General features: G+C 47.4%; 1 protein-coding gene and 1 long non-coding RNA gene across 5 annotated transcripts in view; one reads left to right on the plus strand and one right to left on the minus strand.

Moving 5' to 3' along the window:
- Window positions 1-20955, minus strand: part of ALK (ALK receptor tyrosine kinase) — a 738718-nt gene that overhangs the window by 125427 nt on the left and 592336 nt on the right. The window contains exons 6-7 of the mRNA XM_032172602.2: window positions 8079-8210; window positions 160-291 (exon numbers count right to left, since the gene is read on the minus strand). Of these exons, the coding sequence (XP_032028493.1) occupies window positions 160-291; window positions 8079-8210 (264 nt within the window). The remainder of the gene's footprint in view (window positions 1-159; window positions 292-8078; window positions 8211-20955) is intronic.
- Window positions 1-20955, plus strand: part of LOC131381020 (uncharacterized) — a 53605-nt gene that overhangs the window by 1128 nt on the left and 31522 nt on the right. For 3 of the 4 annotated variants that reach the window (XR_009209429.1, XR_009209432.1, XR_009209431.1), the window contains exon 3: window positions 1869-1939. This is a non-coding gene — a long non-coding RNA (uncharacterized LOC131381020). Of the gene's footprint in view, window positions 1-1868; window positions 1940-4286; window positions 4635-20955 lie in introns of those variants that run through there. The other variant, XR_009209430.1, reaches the window with a different exon arrangement.

Consider the following 20955-nt stretch of genomic DNA (forward strand, 5'->3'; position numbering starts at 1 on the left):
AAGGTGTGAAGAGGGAATTGTGTGTGAGCGCTCTAGGCAAGCTTTGGTCAGACACCCGAGCTTGCCCTGCAGGTGGGGTGAAGCCCAGCCCTGAGTCTCCCATCTGTCTATGTGGGCATGAAGATGGGCACCAGGGAGAAGGGAGGAGAGCAGAAGTACCTTGGTGGTCCTGGAACCGGGCATCCTTTAGGGTCCTGACCTTCCACTGAGGAGTGTGGGGTGAGAGTGTGCCTTGGGTCCACCCACAGAAGTCATCTTCAAAGTTGCAGTAAAAACCCACGGGGAGTTTCCCTATGGAGAGAGCAGAGAGGCACAGTCATTTCCAGGACCACTAAAGGCAAAATATGCCAACGCCAAGTCGAATTAGCCAGGCATGACCAAATTATCTTCATTAGTAATATAGCTCCCCAGCCAGAATGCTGGATGACTAATGACACCAATTATAATGCAAAGAAGCCCCCAAGCCCTAACTGATGCCCGTGCTGGTTTACAGTTTTCTTATCTTCAGAAAACAAAATAGGAAAAATAACTCCTCAGCATGGGTGTTGTTAGTCCAGTTGTATATCTGACAAAGCAGAGGCTCAGAAATGTGAAGCAACCTGACCAAGGTCACACAGCTAGCAGGTAACCCAGTTAGGACTCGAACCCAGATCTTCTGCTTTTAAATTCTGCACTCATTATACTGATCCACCATGATTGTGACCCCAGGAGAAGCCGCTGTAGAGCTCACTACATTTCTAATGCTTGACACATGTCCAGACTGTGGTGGTGGTTGTGGCAGTGTTGGCTGGGGGTTTGTCTGGGTCCATCAAATTACCTGTCTGCAGAGACACATATTGCTCAAAACTTTCCATTTGCTTTCCCTTATCTCCCAGCCCCCTTGCAGTTAAATGAAGACATATGATGTGCTCTGGCCAATGAAACGTGAGTGGAAGTGATGTGTCTTCTCTGAATTAAGGCTGCGAAAAGCCCTTGTGTAAATCTTTGGTCTCTCTCTTCCTTTGCTGAAACAACCAATGAGAGTTCTTGTTCCTAAGGGTGACACTATATTGATGGAGGAGCCTCTGCCAGCCTGGGTCCCTGAGTGATCCTGTGGAGCAGAGGCCCCTCCCACCCACACCCTCATTGGACGGGTACTGTAAATGTTATCCCAAGTCACTGAGATATGGGATTTATTACTGCAGCATAATCTAGCCTGTCCTGATCAAACAATCCCAGTCATTGGGGCCTCTTTATATCATCAGTGGGCTCAGCACAAAGGGCACGCCATCTTTTTCTCTACATCAGACTGATCTCAGGTCCCATTGAAGAGGCGACAGTCAGCTTTCTAGACTGTGTATTTCCCAATATACAGTCCACAGAAGGAAGAGGAAAGGATAAGAGGGTGAGAGAGAGAGAGCTCACTTTCTCCAGCTCACTCTGAGCATGGCTCCAGGAAAGGCACTCAGCCCTGAGGAGCTAGTGGGCTATTCCAGGCAATTCTGATGGCTCCCAACACCTCCCAGCCTAGCTGCGGAGAAGCCTGTGTCTCCACGTGGGAGGAAAGAAGCTCTCTAGCTGAGACCCACAGCACGGCATGTCCTTCCTCTGTCTCAGCCTTCTTGGCAGCAGCAGGCTGACAAAGAGGGCCCTAACGCTTCCTGGCTGTGACAGCACCTTAGTGAATTATTACTCATTTCCCCCCGATTCTCTGTGCATTTCACACAGAGGCAGAAGTATAAATTAAAACAGGCTGTCACTGACTTTGAACATCTCTTCCCATTTATACCCCCCTGAAGAAATCATTTCCCCCTAAGCCCCACATGTTTCTCTGATTAAAAATCCCAAAGCTAAGAACTTTCTGTTTTATCTTTTATTCCCCCCTCAAGGGATCCCGCGTCTACTTCTTTTGCAGAAACCAACTGGTGGAAGTGACCTTCTCATGGAATGTCCTTCACAAGTGAGTTTTAAAAACCAAGGCCCGACAGGGTGCGGTGGCTCATGCCTGTAATCCCAGCACTTTGGGAGGCTGAGGCAGGCGGATCACCTGAGGTCAGGAGTTCGAGAACAGCCTGGCCAACATGGGGAAACCCCATCTCGACTAAAAATACAGAAATTAGCCGGGCCTGGGGGTGGGCGCCTGTAATCTCAGCTACTCGGTAGGCTGAGGCAGGAGAATCACTTGAACCCAGGAGGTGGAGGTGGCAGTGAGCCAAGATTGCGCCACTGCACTCTAGCCTGGGCGACAAGAGCAAAACTCTGTCTCAAACAAATAAGCAAAAACAAACAAACAAAATACCCCAAGGCCCATGATGGAAGATTCCAGTGGGTGATGGATTCCTGGAGGAAGGAGGAGACCGGCCTGAGGTGGGAGACGCACAGTACGTCACTCCCTCCTTACCCTTTTAGGAGGCAGAGGGAGAGAACTGAGCCTGGATCATGGGTATTGGTACCACAACAGCACTGGAATCCAGACATATGGGCTCTAGTTCTAGCCTCACCACTTCCTGCTTTGTGATCTTACAAAAGTCACTTCTTCCTCAGAGCCTCAGGTTCCTTATCTGTAAAATGGGGCAATATTAGTGTCTAAATTTTACAGAGCTGGTTTGAGGATAAAGTAGGGGAGAGTGTGTGGAAACACTTTGTAAACAGCCAGAGAGGTACAAATGTAAAGTGGTGGTAGTGTTATTAATTGCCATTCATACCTAACTTGGAGCTAGCTCATCAGAGGATGGCTGAAACTGACAGCAAGTCCCTCCCTGGCTCTCTGGAAATGCCTGTTGGAGGCTGCATATGTGATAGCTCTGCCTATGCCTTTCGGCCGGACAGGATTGAGGAAAGCCATCAGCATTCTCTGTCTCTGGAATCCCATTCTTGTTTCAGCTTGGCATAGAATCCAGGGTGAGCTGGGAGCGGAAACCCCATTTCTTTCTGGCTGATTCAATAAAGGGAGAGGAGGTAGGCAAAAGAGCAAGACAGGCCAGTGGACAATTGATGTGGCAATTAAAACCCCTAAGGGAGGAAGGAGAGCTGAGGATTTCCATGATTGTAAACTCATCAGGGCAGCGTACTCAGCCAGAAGCCACTCCTGAGGAAGCTGGTGGGGTTAAGGTTAAGAGTCAGAACAGGCCGGGCGTAGTGGCTCACGCCTGTAATCCCACCACTTTGGGAGGCCGAGGCAGGCAGATCATGAGGTCAGGAGATTGAGACCATCCTGGCTAACACAGTGAAACCCCATCGGTACTAAAAATACAAAAAAATTAGCTGGCCATGGTGGCGGGTGCCTGTAGTCCCAGCTACCCAGGAGCCTGAGGCAGGAGAATGGTGTGAACCTGGGAGGCAGAGCTTGTAGTGAGCCGAGATCGCACCACTGCACTCCAGCCTGGATGACAAAGCGACACTCTGTCTCAAAAAAAAAAAAAAAAAAAAAAAATGTAGAGTCAGAACAAAGACCCCTGTGGATTAGGCTGCAACTGGGAAATCACCACTAAGGCCAATTGCTGAGCAAAAGGTTGGTCTGCAGGGTTGGGTCTAATGGTATCAACTCATCCTCTGATCATCCTTTTCTCTTCTCATTCGCCCCAAACTCCTACTCAGTCAGCACACTGGAGGACTTCAAAACTTATTTGCTGAACAAAATGGGAGTGGGCTCAATCCTCTAACTCTTTACCACTCAAAATGTGGTCCAGGGACCAGCTGCAGCCTCATCACCTATGAATCTGTAAAATGTATGGAATCGCAGGCCTTGCCCCAACACACTGAATCAGAATCTGCGTTTTTAAGAGGCTCCCCTAGTGACTCCTGTGCACCTTAAATTTGGAGAAGCACTGTTCTAACCAACCCCCTTCTTGGGCTGTAGCCAGTTATTTCATTGGCTGGATGGCCAAATCGCGCTGTGGGTAGGTCAATCAATCCTGCAACATTTGGCAATTATGACACCTGATTCCACTCTAAGAGAGACAAATTGGTAGAGTCATGGAGCTGTGACCTCAGCAGCAGCTGTGGGAGCTGCCAAGTATAAACTCCAGGCCAAATGACACTACTTCTTTTCCTTCCTGCGTGACAACTCTGTTAACATTTTTGATAAATATGTGCTATACATTTTCTTGAAAATATAGAGTCATGGGAAAAATGCTAGAAGAAATACATCAAAATATTATAGTTATCTCTGAATGTTTGAGAGGGAGGATTATGGGTGATAGTTATTTTCTCTTGTGTACATTTCCAGATTTTCTGTATTTTACAACCAGTATGTTTTATCTTACAATAAAGAAATACACTTTTAAAACACTGTTTTTGCCTGGCAGGAAGAGTATCCCCAGCACATAGATGAGATTGTCGAGTCCATGGGGGAAAAGTGATCTGTCTGCAATACCCAGTGAATCATAGACCCATCCAGTGAATGAAGTGGGGACATCTGGCCCCTTTCTAGGGAGCCACATGCCATCGAGGCCGTTGGTCAGAATGCACAGAGAGTCACGAAGACCCCCTTCAGTGCATTACAGCATCCGGGATGTCTCACTTGGATTTGGCAATGTTTAATTAGAAATGCAGGAGTGGCTGTATTGGAAAGGGGACCGAGAGTAGTGTGTTGGGTTGTGGGTTTGGAGGAGAGAGTATGATGGACAGATGAGTATCATGATTGGCTAGAAAAGGGCAGGGGAATGTCACCTCCATCTCAGGCCCTCCACTCATCCTGGACAACTCTTAGAATTTTTAAGGGCTCCAAACAGATCCAGTTACGTTGCCCAGAGTGAGTCTGATAATCTGTTTGCAGCCCCGGTGTGTGCAGAGGACTCCCTCTGGGAAGGTGTGGGGAGTTGAGGCTGGCCCGTTGGTAGGGGGAGTTGATTAAATGCAACCTACTTTCCCCTTCCAAATTCCAACCATGGCAGGGTTTGGTCAACTACCCTGGCCCAAGATGAAAGACCCTCAGTAAGGTTCTTTAGAGGACCTCGCCATTCCTAACAGAGCTGCAGTGTGAACACCTGCTCAGAGGAAACATTTTAACAGGTTCCAGACCACCTGGGAAAGAGCTGGTATAGTCAAGAGTATTTTCCTATGATATTGGTGTTGATTCAGGAAACCATCCCCATGAAGAAAACAATAACATGAATAATACTGGCTAACATTTACTGAGCACTTACTTTGTGCCAGGAGCTCTCCAAACACTTCCTGCTTGTTTCTCAGACATCAGAGTGTCAGTAGGCATCACACTACAGATGAGGAACCCGAGACCCAGAGGGGGAGGCCCAAGATCTGAATCTTCCTACCCCCAGAGAAAGGCGGTAGCAGAGCCCTGGACCTCCCTGTCTCTTCCTGGCCCCTTCATCCTGGGTGTGTCTGTGGCTAGGTTCAGTGCTTAGCATAGCTAAGTGCTGGAAGCTCGTGAAACAGAGTTTACCCTGCGAGTGTGGCTCTGAAGTCAGACTGAGCCTGAATCACTGCTCAGCTGCTGGCTATCAGTTTGATCATGGACGACCACTTAAATTCCACGAGCTTCAGCTTCCTTGTCTCTAACAAAGATGGGTACAATAGCATCACACAGGATGTTGTGAGGATGAAGCAAGTTCATACATGAAAAGTGTTGAGAACAGCTCCTGACTCATAAAGGCTCAACAGCTAAGCTGGTGTTGTTGCTGTTGTTACTTTCATGGGAATGGTTTTCAGAGTCACCATTAGTGTGATGGGGAACACAGCAAAAATGCCAGAGAGGATAAGGCACACAAATAAGAAAAAGGATATTTTCTAAGAGTTCTGCCAAGATCTGAGTGGGAATAACTCTCCTGAATTGAACTTCCCTCCCAGCAACTGCTTTCTGTAGCCAGGAACACAGTAGGGGTGTTCTCCAGGGTGGAGGGGTTACTCTGACAGCTTGTCAGAGCCGCTTTTCAAATGTGGCTGAAAAAGCCTCTGGGCCCCAGGTTCTTGCCCTCAGTGCCCGAAGTAGACTGCCCTGAAGCTTGGAGCTGGCCAGGAAACCAATAGTGGTAAGCTTTGGAGTGGTGGGAAATGCCCTGAGCCCATAGTAATGGGTTGGATCCTGAAGGCTCAGGGCTCTAATCTGTCCCTGACATGCTGCGTGACCCTGAACAAGTCAATTGCCTTATCTGTGCCTTCATTTTCCCAATTGTCAATCAGGTCATGGCCTGCCCGACCTGTGTCCCAGCTGGGAAGTGGGTATCAAAAAACTTGAAAAAGGCAATCGTGAAATCACACAGTTCAAAGGCACTGCTGGAAACACTGCAGACACAAATAAATAGACACACACAGGCCCCTGAACAGGGCATTGTGGGCAGGACTGGCTTCACTTTGGGCCATGTGTGTAATGAGAACTGTACGAGAAAGGCCAGGAGCGGAACAGAACAGGGCAAGCAAAGCGCTTCCCTGTAACTCTTTGCTGAGTTTTATCTAAAAACATACAACTATTCCATTATCATTGAAAAACGTCACTTGAAAGTTTCATATAGAAATGAAGTTTTAAAAATGGGAAACTGGATGTCTTTATTGCTTAAATTAGAATAAATGAAACCTTCTCCACCCCCCACAAAGGGTCCAGATGACTGGGGGGCAGAGGGCCCTGTTTGGAAACGTATTTTGGAAACTTTCTTGCAGGCCAGTGGGGTCTGCATATCTGGGAGGTGAGGCATTTGCTCCGGGTCTGGGCCCCACCCCAGGCACCATTGTGCCTCATCCTTCCCCAGTCCAGGCTCCATTTCACTCCCGCCCCTGTGTGGAGCTTTCAGTGCTTTGAGGGAAGATGCCAAGTTATTCATCTCTGCTCCAGGATCTGGCACGTTTTCCAGCTGCCTGTAGGTATTCTGGAAGCGTTGGTGGTTTCCGTGGCAAAAACGTCAAGGGCTCTGGAGTGATTACTTCTGGAGAGGCAGCTGCAGGGAGCACCATGTTCAAGTGCAGGAGCACCAGCTGGGAGTCTACTCCGCCCCGACTGTCAGTGGGGCCTCGGCAATTTGTTTTCCCCTATGGAGCCCAAGTTTCCCAACTCATTCTTTCCTCTCATAAACGAAGAGTCAGTAAGCATAGATGCTGTGCCAGGAATCATGAGAGGTATTGCTATGGGAAAGATGACCAGACTCAAACCACCCACAGAGAGGAAGAGAGACATGGAAATCACCTCCATTAAACATAATGGATGCATGCCCACTAGGATGGCTAAAATTAAAAAGACAGATAATATGACGTGTTGGCAAAGATATGGAGAAAGTGGGCCCCTCGTAGGGTGCTAAATGCCCAGAATAGGTAAATCTACAGAAACAAAGATTAGTGATTGGTTCAGGCTAATGGCAGGGGTTTGGAGCAAACTGGGGAGAGATACTACAGGTTCCTTTTTGGGGTGATAAAAATGTTCTAAAATAAAATTGTGATGATGGTTGAACAACCCTGTAACTATATGGAAAACAGGGAATTATACATTGAAGTGGGTGAATTGTATATGAATTGTATCTCAAAGCTATTCATAAAAAGTAATGGCAATGATGATATTTGGATGGATCCACTGGATTGTGGGGGAAGGATCCAGAGGGAGAAGAACCAGTGGTACTTGTGGGGGACAGTCAGGGAGGCTTTCTGAAAGAATTGACTCAGGGCGAGTCTTGAAGTAGATGTGACTCGAGAAAGGAAAGGGGAGACCATGTGAGCAAAGCCATGGAGGCATGAAGGATCTGTAAGGTGGTTCCATACGGCCGGAGCTGGGGTGCATGGAGGAGGGAGACGATAAGGGGCAGGTGGGGAATGAGACTTGGAAGGTGAGGGAAGTCTGGGCATGGAGGACTTCCAATGTCACATTAGAGCTGGGCTTTTATCCTGCACATTTTCTCTGTGCCTTGAGGATGCTGACAGCATAACTTATAAGATCTTGTTTGGTTCTTGACTTATATGACTACGGACCAGGCTATTTCTAGACCACAAATCTTAGCTCTGCCTCTTGAAGACTGTGTGGCTTTGCCATGAGAGGAGTCACAAGTGTCATTGGATATCGGGAAGGCTGTCCATGCTCTCATGCCTGGGATAATGGGGACAACAGGGGGTTATGAGCATGGGCTGGACTCTGGCAGGGTGGGGTAGCCCCATCTACTCACGGCACATCTGGCTCTCATCTTCTCCCTGGGCGCAGTCCTGGTGGAAGTCACAGGCCTGCCCAAGCTGGAGGACTGTCCCATTCCAACAAGTGAAGGAGCTCTGCAGGGCCATCTTGGAGCCTGGGGATGTTCCTGGAAAGCACACAGACACACAACCATGGTGAGTTTGCATGGCCCCAGGCACCAGCTGGCCTGATGGGTTGGTCCCATGGGCAGGCTGCAGGGACAGCATTATCCCGCCCTGCCATTCACATCCCAAGGCCTGACTGAGGAGACATCTGCATCTCCATCTGGCCACACCCAGGGCCAACACCAGCAGGTGAGAGGGGTCAAAACCCCTCACACTCATCCATGGCCTGCTGGGGTATCTCACTTTCTAGGAAGGTGAGCAGCAGAGTGGTCCATGTTCCCTCCACGACATAACTCCTCGGGGGTCCTCAAACCCATGACTTTAGTGTGCCAAGTGGATGGCCTCCAGGTGGAGTCTCACCTGCACAGACAGCTCCACCCTCAAGGTCAAATTTGGGGTACCAAGAGGTGGATCTGGTCTAGTGCATGTCCCCCATGTTCTTGACCCCAGGTTCTACCACTGGAGTGACTTATTGAGAAGATATTAGAAAGATGCAGCACTTTCTGTTCTGGAATGCAAAGAACACCATCATGCAAGCCTGGGCCTCAGATCTGGACTTGGATCCTCCTGCCTGGCTGTATGAGGCTGACCATGTCCCTTCTCTGTGTGGCCCCTGTCCCCTCCTCTATCAAAGGAGGGATTTCTATTAGATTGCTAAGGTTTGCTCTAGTCTGAAATTCTTAGATAATTAATTTTATCCAGAGGGGGAAGGGATGGGGCAGTTTATAATGGACATACACAGTTATCAGTTTCTGGATTAAGAACAATGCATTTTGATAATGAATTAACCTGTGACTATTCACATCTTTGCAGGCCCCAGAGATTCAGACAACAGGAAGGAGAAGGCTGGTCTAGCTTAGCCTCCCTGACCAAATGGAGGGCTTTGCCTGGGGACCACCTCACAAGGCCTGGCTGGTGCCTCCTGCTACTCAGCTCTTGCCTGGTGTCAGATGGGGAGCCTCTGGCCCCTGTGGAGATGAGCAGGTAGGGCTCACCCGAGTGAGCCTGCCTTACCCTCTGCCTTGTTTTCTAGCTCTATCCTGGTCATAGCTGGTGCTAAACCCATCTCATTGCTCAGGGCAGTGGGGGAAGATGAACTAGGACCCCACTTGGCTAAGTCCCAGTCCCCCAGCCTCTCTGAGCCTCACATGGGGGTGGGGCTTTTCCAACTCTGGCTGCAAATCAAACTCAACTGATTCTGATGCAGTACTCTCCAGGTTAGGTGATCTTTAATATCTAAAATTCCATGATTTCCTGGTTCAAAGGACTCTTCCCAATAGCACTGAAACTAACATGAAGCCCAGCTTGTTTACTTCTGGAATTCCTCCATCTACTTTAGCACGTCCGGCCCTGTGAGGAAACTGGACAGGTCTTAATGATGTCCATTTCCTAAGTGGGAAAACTGAGGTCAGAGAGGTTCAGTGACTTAGGTCACACAGCTGGTATGTGGGATTCACACCCAGCCTCTCTAACTGTAAAGGTGCCCTCTCCATCTCACAGAAGGAGATGCCGGGGGTGGCCTTGTGCCCTCTTTTCTAGGGAAGTCCAGATAAGGCAAAGTTTGTCAGATGACAGCAGATGGCCACCCAGCATTATCCACCCTGCCTCCTGCAGGGCATTCTCTGCAAATACTAGTCATGGAAAAACAGATCCCACTTCCTTCCAGGGAATCATATCTGAGCCCTTTCATCTGCTCTTCAAGGTCCCTGTGATCTGGGCCTAACTTGCTTTTTTGCCTCTCCCTCTGCCTCTCCTCATGGACTCTGTGCTGCAGGCTCCCAGAGGGTGATGAACGTGGTAGTGTGATGGCTGTGTGATGATGCACCCCATACTCTGCTGATTGAAATCCTGCTGTCCGTCCAGGTCCAGCTCACAGACACTGCCTGCAACAATCCTCACACCTTCCTCCCCATCTCCATTTGGGAGCTGCTGGTTCCACGCAACCTGCCTCCAGAACGCTTGTGCATGATCCCATCATCTCCATCAAGTTGTTTGAGCTTGGCGTTCCCCCAGCCTTAGCAAGTGCCTGGCCCCTAGGAGCGTTCATGAATAGCCTGCGTGTTAGGTTACCTATCTTAAGTAGGTTGAATAGCAGACCTCCAAATAGACACATCTGGATCCCTGGGGCCTGTGAAAATGTTACCTATGTGGTAAAAGAAGCTTTGCTGGTGTGATTAAGAATCTCTAGCTGGAGATATTAACCTGGAATATCTAGGGTTGGGGGGCATGGGCAATGTGATCACCAGACAAGAGAGTCAAAGTAAGAAGTAGGGACTGTGAGGGTGGAAGCAAGCGTTTGGAGTAGTGGGAGGAAGGGGCCACAAGCCAAAGGGTGCTGGCAGCCTCTGAAAGCGGGAAAGGTCAAGGAAGCGATTCTCTTAAAGCCTCTAGGAGGAACCTGGCCTGCCTGACATGACTTTAGTCCAGTGAAACTAATTTCGTACTTCTGCCCTCCAGAACTGTAAAAGAACAAATTCATGTTGCTTTATTACATTTGTGGTAGTTTTTACAGCAGCAATAGAGAATGAACACTCCATCGAAACCTGACTCCCGCTGAAATCCCAGATAGCTGAGGCTCCCATCATCGGGATCCCAGAGTAGATTTAGATCCACTTCTCAGTGCTCTAACTTGTTTTTGTGACTAGATCTTTGTGGTCCCCTGGACTGTTCACCTCTACCTTTTTCTTACTCACACAGAAGGAAAAACACCACCCCATTCATCCCTGGGCCTCAAGATAGCCTAAGCAAGGTTACCCCAAATAACTTATAGATTCTAAGTGCAGGAAAATGCACAACAAAAAATTACCCTTGAATAATACAGGTTTGGACCCACTTATACATGGATCTCACCCAATGTGGATGGAAAATACAATATTTTTGGGTTTGGCAGGGCTGACTGAGCCTGTGCAGATTTGGGGGTCCTGGAACCAATCCCCCACTGTATGGAGGCCATATTCTCAGACAAACACACAGGATCAAAGTACAGAGGGAACAGCAGAATGAGACACAATGCTCATTTTAGGATGTAAAATGTCAAATTCATTTTGCAGCTTTAATTTTGGGCATCAGTTCTTCACCGGTCACTCATGTCCTCTTGGAAGCTGGAAGGTAAAACGCTTTCTGCACACTGGTGCTGGTCCCACGGAAGGTGTGTTCTCCCTAAAACAGTGGGAGGAGATGCCCCCTTACCTGGGGAGCTGACGGGGCTGTGTCCCAGGAGTCGAGAGCACCCCAGAAGCAGCATCTGCTTGCTTGCTAAACTTGTAACAACCAGGACAGGGCAGTTCTATTCTTTCTACTTAGTAGGAGAAAATGGGGAAGGCCAGTGTCCTCTCTGCCCCTCTTTCAAGGCACAGGTATTTAGGATAACAAGAAAAGTTCTCACATTTGCTTGGTGATTTTGTTTCCAAATCACTTTCTTATGCCTTACCACAGGAGACCATTAAATATAGTTAAGACCTTATTACCCTCACTCCCAGCCCTGCCACAGAAAACATAAGTGAACTTAAAAATCAGCCAGGCGCGGTAGCTCACACCTGTAATCCCAGCACTTTGGGAGGCCGAGGTGGGCAGGTCACGAGGTCAGGAGATCAAGACCATCCGGACTAACATGGTGAAACCCTGTCTCTACTAAAAATACAAAAAATTAGCCGGGTGTGGTGGCACGTGCCTGTAGTCCCAGCTACTTGGGAGGCTGAGGCAGGAGAACCACTTGAACCAGGGAGCCAAGACTGCGCCATTGTACTCCAGCCTAGGAGACAGAGTGAGACTCCATCTTAAAAAAAAAAAAAAAAAATCTATGAGGTCTCCTTCAACCTCCCGGACAAATCTAGGCTGTGTCTGTTTCATCCACACCTTATGTCCCAATGTGCATGAGTGTTTCACACACCAATCACCTGTCATTCCTCAAAGAGGTCTTACAGCTTCTTTTACTTTCCTTCATTCTAAAAACAGAATCCAATTATCTGAAGTTCAAAAGCAGTGTCAAAAGAAACAAAGAAAATGCCCAGAATCCCACCACCCAGGGGCCACCATTTTTAACATCTTGGTAGATTTCTCTTTGGTTTAGTTTCTTCTGCCCATGCTTTATAAGTATGTATAGTTGTGTCATACATATAGGCCTTAAAATAATTTAGGTTGTATCACAAGCTTTTCCAAAGGTTTAAAAATTTTCCCATAAAAATCCTTTTTAATGGCTACAATATTGTGCAATATGTCCCATCATTTATTTAAACATTATTCAATGATTGGGCTGCTAGTCTGTTTATGATAACGCTTTGAAGAATATCTTTGAGCGTAAACCTTTGCCTGCACTGCAGATTATTTTCATAGGATAGATTCCCAGAAGTGGAATTACTGAATCAAAAGGTATAAACATTTTAAAGGCTCTTAATACAGATTGCCAAATTGCCTTCTAGAAGTTAATCCAATTTACACTCTTCACCAGCTGTGTTCATACATGCATATCCCTCATACTACATCCTGGCCAACCCTGAGTTTTACCAGAATTTTTATTTTTAACTAAAGGTATCCCTCTGCTGTTTTATTTTGGATTTCTTTGATAGCCAGTGAAGTTAGATTTTTTTTTTTTTTTTTTTTTTTTTTTTGAGGCAGAGTCTCACTCTGTGGCCTAGGCTGGAGTGCCGTGGTGCAATCTCAGCTCACTGCAACTTCCGCCTCCTGGGTTGAAGTGATTCTCCTGCCTCAGCCTCCCAAGCAGCTGGGATTACAGATGTCTGCCACCATGCCTGGCTAATTTTTGTATTTTTAGTAGAGATGGGGTTTCGCTGTGTTGGCTAGGCTGGTCTTGCACTCCTGGCCTCAAGTGATCCGCCCACCTTGGCCTCCCAAAGTGCTGGGATTACAGGCATGAGCCATCGTGCCCAGCCTTGAGGTTGAATTTTTTCTCACATTACTAGCCTTTTTTTTCCTTTCCAAATTTATTTTTTAGGGAATTGCCAATGTAGCAATTAGGGTCTTCCTGTTTTCATACTGAGTTGTATGAGGTCATTAATAAGGATGTGAAACTATTTATTATATGCGTGACAATTTTTCCCAGTATTTTATGTATATTTTCATTCTGTTTATAATGTATTTTGATAAATAGGCATTTTAAATTTTCTGAGACAGGGTCTCTGTCACCTAGGTTGGAGTGTCATGGCGCAACCTTGGCTCATCCTAGCCTTGACCTTCCCGACCTCGGGTGATTCTTCCACCTCAGCCTTTTAAATAGCTGGGAATAGAGGTGTGCAGCACCATACCTGGCTACTTTTTTTTTTTTGTAGAGATGGGGTTTCACCATGTTGCTCAGGCTGGTCTCAAATTCCTGATCTCAAGCGATCCTCCTGCCTCAGCCTCCTGAAGTGCTGGGATTACAGGTGTGAGCCACTGCACCCAGCCTGAAATTTTCATACGATGCCACCCTATTCATATTTTCCTTGGTGACTTCCTCTTCTATATGGATGCTTACAGAGTTTGTTCCACGTGGGATCAGTAGGTCATATGTGGGTTACCCTTTGGAATCTTTGGCTTCCCCTCTCCTCTGGGGACACCTTCCACCAACTCTTCCTCTTTCGGCACTGGGGATCTAGATCTCACCACCTCATCTGTGCCATTCTCATGGATTCTCTCCTCCATGAACGGCCCTTTTCCTCGGGTACATTACTTCTTCTTACAATTAATGTGGTAGACACTCCGCTGCATATCATTACTATGGCTTGTATGCCTGACTTCCTCATCCACTGCAAGTGACTTGAAGGGAGGTGTCAAGTCTCACCTTCAAGAGCCTCAGACAGTGTCTGGTATAAAGATCTAAATTGTCCCTATTTGGGAATTGAACTGATCCTGTGTATTAGCTGGGGAAGGTCTCATTATGCCCATTTGATAGTTGAGAATACCAAAACTCCGAGTGGTTACTGGCTGGCTGAGGGATTGGCGGAAACCCATGGATTTGGATCCCTTGTTCTCTATTCTTTATGCTGCCTCCAAGGAGTGGTAATGGTGGGCATGGAAGGTCAGGCTGTCAGCATCTCTGCCCTTCACCCACACACCCCGACAAAAGAGGAGGTCCAGGAGCAGAAACCAGTGTGGCTTCCACTCTCTGGGGCCCTGGATTTTGTCCCCTGGACCTGTCTTCCTGGGTGGAAGCACAGCAGCAGCCCAGAGGTGCCTACGTTTTCAGCACTGCTACCAACTCCGCCCAGTCTCCCTCCCCGAATGGAGACTTCCAGGCTCCCTGGCACAGCCTCCTCCATCCCACAGGGAGCTTTACGCTTGTGGGAGAGTCAATTAGATGGATGCCTGGTACTGTGATCTCTACTGCCAGCCCAAACCCCAAACTAATGAGGCACAACAAAAAACAACGCTCTGTCTTCTCAAGTTCTGTTTTTTTATGGGGCCCATAAATTCCAAGAAGGAATGTATCCTTGGTGAATGATTTTAATCAAGGGCCTGAGTTCCCAAACAGCATCTTCTCTGTGGTTATAAAATGATTGTTCTAGCCTGCGGTGTAGAGTACCCTGAGGCCCTGGCTGGCCACAGCCTGCAGAGCAGCGAGGAAGGGCAGTGGCTTGGACACGAAAAGCCAGCTCCTGTTTCCCGTCGACACTTCTGATGCCTTCTGCCCATGTGGTTCCTGGTAACCACTGAAACACCTAAATGCCCTAACAGGCAAAAGTAAGGGAGATCTGAGATCAAGCCACTCTGGGAAGAGTCGGTGTTTGGGGATCTTTTATTAGTAAGGGTCCTTTCTATGGGAATTTTCATATTAGCCTTTGAAATGGCACTTCCTCCAGATTAACAATGTAAATCACAGGGGGTTACCTTTATATTGCATTTTAATAGCTTTCAATGTATTTTCTTTACCCTTCGTTTGAATCTCATAAAAAACCGGAAGGACTGTTAGTAATATGCTCATTTGATTAATCAGAAGACTGAGGATGTGAGAGCCTACACAATGCACAGAGAAATGATTTTTAGACAATAAAGCACTACAAAAGGTAACCAGCGACTTACTGGGTACTTTGCAAGTGGTCTCACAGCTAGTAAGCCACAGATAGGGGCCCAAGGCCTGGTCAGATGATCCCAGGTCGAGTTCCTTTCTCATGACTCAGATTAAATTGTCTTCTAGGAGAGGCTCCCTGACTGCCTCACTTGGGAAGTGAGGAATATTTTTGATGTTCAGGCCAATGAAATCAGTATCTCTGGAGGACAGATGCTTGGCACTGGTGGTTTTAAAAGTTCAGGGTGCCGTGGCTTACACCTGTAATCCTAGCACTTTGGTGGGCTGAGGCAGGTGGATTGCTTGTGGTCAGGAGTTCAAGACCAGCCTGACCAACATAGTGAAACCCCATCTCTACTAAAAATACAAAAATTAGCCAGGTGTGGTGGTGGGCACCTGTAATCACAGCTACTTGGGAGGCTGAGGCAGGAGATCCCTTGAACCTGGGGGGCAGAGGTTGCAGTGAGCCGAGATCATGCCACTGCACTCCTGTCTGGTGACAAAGTGAGACTGTCTCAAAAAAGAAACAAACAAACAACAACAACAACAAACTGTTCCTCGGGCAATTCTCAGGGGCATATGGTTGAGTATTATCTCCTTGGAGGCCTGGAGATCTTGGGCTGAGATGCCTCTGTATCAGGGATGGGTTCTTCACCTTTACTATCTTCACTGTTGATCTCAAATCCTGTCTCCAAGGCCGCTTCCATCTCTGATGTCCTGTTCTGGGCAGTAGCTGTTGGTGGCTACATGTCTATGAGGTTGATTGGATAGAGTTAGTGTCGACTTTATTAATGCTGGCTGTTGTTAATGACTCTCCCCTGAAGCCTTCTCCCCTCTGGGGCATCTTTCCAAAGCCACACACCCAGCAAACTTGCCTCTCGATGGGATTTCCTGTCTGAGTCATCTGTCACTTGCATCCTGGAACATCTCTCCTGGAGCAGCATGCCACATTTGTTTGCCCATTTATCTCCTCTCTGGTTATAGTAGAAATTAGTTCAGATTTGCACTGGAGACACACGTGGCCCAGGTCAGGTTACGTGAATTGCTGTTCTACACCACAGGTGATTTATTGGGTTCACTCACTGAGAATGATGCCTCTTCCCTAATTGTGCATTCAAAACAGAAACCCACGCATCCTCTGCTCCTTCAATCGTGTTTTAGAGATTTGATGCTACAAAACCTACACAACTCTCCTAACTCAAATTTCTTTTTTTAAATGAATGTCAAATTTTCGGGCGCTTAATTTTTAATTAGGGTGATTTATGTGTCATTTTAAAAAGGCACATTCCTATCAGCTTTCTGGCCATCTTCCACCTGCTTGCTCTTGCCTAACTAATGACACTCGTTAAAGCAGGAAATTTGAGTGCTGCTTCAGTGAGAAGGGGGTCTTGCTCTTCAATTAAATGAGGGGAGACGACATGCGGGGGAACCTGGTGTCTAGGGGACTCAGGTCAAACCTGGGGCTGGAGCTGGAGTCCAGGGGACTGGGTCATGATCTGGACTAGGAAAATCAGGCTCTCAACAGCCTCAAGACATGAAAATGGATGGTGACATGATGAGAATGTAGTCGAGTGCACAGACTAACAGCTACAGATCCCTTTCTGACGTTAATGGGAGTATTGGAAGGCCTGAGAACTGTGTAAATTAAGCCTGGCAGAGACCAGTCCTGCTGAGGGCTTTGAGCCTCATCAATTGTAGTGTGGACAACCTCATTAAAGAGCTGGCATCTTGGGTTTCTACGACTCAAAATGTAAATCAGCGAGGAGCGGGTCTCACTATGGATGGCTGCTGGTGGGCTGGGTAAGAAATCACGATTCTGGGAAGTGAGAGAGTTAGCTTGAGGCCTAGACTTGCCACCAGCCCTCTGGGACCATGAGCAAGTCTCTTTCTTTCTGGGCCTCAGTTTCCTTGTTTGTAAACCCTCTAAAGCCAGCCATTCATAGTTGCCATGGGCTCAGGCTGTTGCGTTAATGGTGTGTCCACACACACCTATACGAGAACCATGCAGGAGCTTCCTGGGCCTGACTTCAGTCCTATAGAATCAGAGGATCTGGGTGGGGGGCCTGAAAAAAGCAGGTGCCACAGGCTCTCTGGGTGATAATTGAGTACAGCCAAGTCTGAGAACCTCTGATGCCTGAGAAATGGATCCTTAGTCCCTTCTCCTCACAGAGGAATTCCAAGACCTCCAGCACCTCTCACTGCCCCCACCGTCTCATTGCAAGGATTTCCTCCTTGGTCCAGGATTCTCAAGAGCACCTTTCACCCCTAGTTTCCATGTCTGTGAATACTCTCGCAGGCCCAAGGACCCACTTTGTTCAGTTTGTGTTGATGAGCCCCCTAAGGTGTAGAGAAAATAATACTAGGCTCCAGCCCCCATCTTCTACTAGTTAGTGGGGTGAATGCTGACATAGCTTGCAGTTTTCTATAAATTGGGGATGCTGCCTAATTTACAAGATTTATGTGAGGATGAAATGAAATCATGTGTACATAAAAGAATACATGGGTTCTTATTATGGGCTCATTTCAGAGACTATCCTAAGGACTTTGAGAGGACCAGCTATGGAGGGTGGATGGGAAGGGGATCAGTAAGGGGGTTACAGAGGCCAGATTTCGGGACAGAGAGAAGCTTTGGGTGTCCTCATGTCACATAGTAGAGATGAGGCTCTGCCAGATCCTTTCAGCAAAACAGTAACTGAAACAAATGCAAGAGTCATTTCCAACATAAATAATAGCTATGAAAAATTATACTTGCAGTGATGGGTTTTCAGCATTAGTTGTCTCTGGAGTCACCTCACCACCGGAGTCAGCTTTCTGAGGTCAGCTCCTTTTTGGTCCTAATCCTACCATAAACCTTTGCTGGTTTCCGCAGCATTCAGTCCAAATCCCAGCTCTGCCATGTCCCTTCACATCTTTAGCTAAACATCGGGACGTGCAGTTCCTTACAGCTTTTGTATAACTTTGTTCCGTTGTCTAGAATCATCTTGATCTCAACAATTCCTGCTAATTCGGATGCCACTTTCCCCAACTGCTTGCTCTTCTCTCTTGAAGAAAGACACGCATCTCCCTCTGGGGTGCTGATGCATACCTTTGGCTGTGCCCTGCCTCACTTTATTGTGTGTTTATATCTGCATTGCCAGCTTCTCCCACTAAATTCTAAATTCCTTGAGGCAGGGAGTCCATGTCACTTATTCAATCTCCTCAAGAGTGCCTGTCACATAGCAAGTGCTAATGTATGTAGTCAAATAATACAAACCAGATCACCGAGTTTAAGTAGAAGAATGTCGCAAGGTGGGGTTTCCTTGCATTCTGCTAGGAATTACTAATTCCTTTGGGTTGCACTGCAGAAATCGCACCCACCTTCCCCAGTCTCCATTTCAATCTTTGGGCTTCTATAATGTGCCTAGCACTGGGGTGACAGTAGTGAAGAAAGAGCAACATGGCAGGTGCGGTGGCTCACGCCTGTAATCCCAGCACTTTGGGAGGCTGAGGCGGGTGGATCACCTGAGGTGGGGAGTTCAAGACCAGCCTGGCCAACATGGCAAAACCCCGTCTCTACTAAAAATACAATAATTAGCCAGGTGTGGTGGCATGTACCTGTAGTCCCAGCTACTTGTGAGGCTGAGGCAGGAGAATAGCTTGATCCCAGGAGGTAGAGGTTGCAGTGAACTCAGATCTCGCCACTGCACTCCAGCCTGGGTGACAGAGCGAGACTCTATCTCAAAAAAAAAAAAAAAAAATGATGTGCCATCTCTGTGGAGGTGATATGTGAGCTGATAGTGAAGGATGAGAGAGAATCAGCCATGAAAAAGGCTTGGAGGAGCAGAAACTGCAAGGCTGGGGGTGTGAAAAGATGTTCCTGATCTAGAAGCAGAGCTGAGGCCAGTATGGCTCAAGAGGGTCACAGATGGTCACAGAGGGTTATGAGAGGTGGCTGCGCAGGGAGGCCAAGGCCCAACCAGGCAGGACCCTGTGGGCTGTGGCAAGGAGCATGGACCTTATTTAAGAAGTTTAGACAAGAAACTGAAAAAAAATCTAAGTCTTTAGAAAGATCATTCTGAGTGATTCAGGAAGAATGGATGGAGAGAAATGGAAGTGGGCAAACCACTTGGGAGGCTGCTGTTGTAACTGACCAAGAAAGTCACAAAGGCAGCTTGAATGAGGCTGGTGACATGGAGATGGAGGGAGGTGAGTGGATACGAAGGCGACCCTGATAAGACTGGCCGAGGGCCCAAGGTGATGGTGAGAGAGGACAACATAAAGGATGGCACTAGGGTGGGACCAGGGCTGCCTGACATGACAGAGCCTGTGAGGGCTGGTTTCCAACTTCCAATTCCTAGGACAAAGTCAGTCTCCGTATAGATTTACTGAGAACCGCCAAGATTCCTGTAGGCCACCTGCAGGAAGGCAGAGTGTGTTTCATTTTTGTGGTCGAGTTCTCTAAAGGAATTAAAAATTTTCTTATTCTTTTGTAGTCTCCATAGCCCCTTTATTTTGTTGCATGATCCTTTCCTAAGGTTTTCCTGTTCAACATTTATCTTCATTGCTTTGTTGAAAACACACACCAATAATTTCATTTGTAATATTATAAATGACCTCTGTGTACATTTTGCCATTAATCTCCCTGCAAAGTGGTTGCATTTAACCATTCTGCACCATACCTCCCCGTAAAATATGTCATTTTCTCCTCTTGTTTGTTCAGTAAACAATGCAATTTCAACTGTACCTTGGAGAATTAGTACTAATCACAAACAAATTATAGCTACTACTGAGACTACTGCAGGGACCAGGCTTTAGATTCTGCAGCAGAGAAAGCTGCTTGGAATGAGAGCAAAGGCAAGGAGGGCTCATTCAGGCTGGAGGAATAAAGACAGGAGCACCTGATCATGGGTAGTGGCCCCTTGAGGCACCTCCAATTAAGGAAGCCAGGTGGATTCAGCCCTCTTAAAGATACACAGGAGGTCATCCTGCCCCCATTAGATCCACGGTAGCCACAGTAGAAGGGCTGGCTAGTTGCTAAAGAGACAAGACAGCCACTGGGTGCTGATGCCACTGTCAATGATCATAGCAATAGCTTCCATCCTCACCATTGATTGAGTGCTTACAATGTTCTAGGTCCTGTACTCAAGGCTTTATCAGCATTATTTTATTTGGCTCTTACAGTAACTCTATAAAGTAATTGCTCCCTCATTTTACTGAGAAGGAAACTGGAATCCAAATATTTGTAAGATCATTCCTGAGGTCATAAGCATTGGCAGAGCCAGAGTTTTATGTCTGTCTGGCTCCCCGAAGCCCACGCTCTTAATCAATATGCTAGCCCCACCAGGGTGGAAAAGGCCATTTTAGAAGCCCCAGAAATGAGCAAGAGGGAGGATTGTGGAGTGCAAGCCAGTGGAGCGCCAGAGAAGAATATGTACAACAGGCAGGAGGCAGGGCCTGAGCAAGCAAGCCTGTGTCTTGGGGACCCATGGAGGGTGGCTAGGATTTGGGAATAGGATTCCAGTCTCTCCAAAGGCTAGAACATTCAGTGTGTTCAGAGGAATAATGGACCAAGTAGGCACTAAGGTCCAGGAACCTGAATATCGGCATTCAGGGTTTGTCCCCATGAGCCAGGCAAAAATGCCTCCTCCATCAGGGGTTGTTGGGGCCAAATGAGATAATTATGGAAAGCACTTTGTAAACCACCTAGTGCTAGAAAATGATTAAGATTTTATTTTTAATATCAACCATCTGACATTTACACACGATAT

This window comes from Hylobates moloch, unplaced genomic scaffold, assembly GCF_009828535.3.
Source record: "Hylobates moloch isolate HMO894 unplaced genomic scaffold, HMol_V3 SCAFFOLD_13, whole genome shotgun sequence".
In the NCBI taxonomy this organism is placed as follows: domain Eukaryota; kingdom Metazoa; phylum Chordata; class Mammalia; order Primates; family Hylobatidae; genus Hylobates; species Hylobates moloch.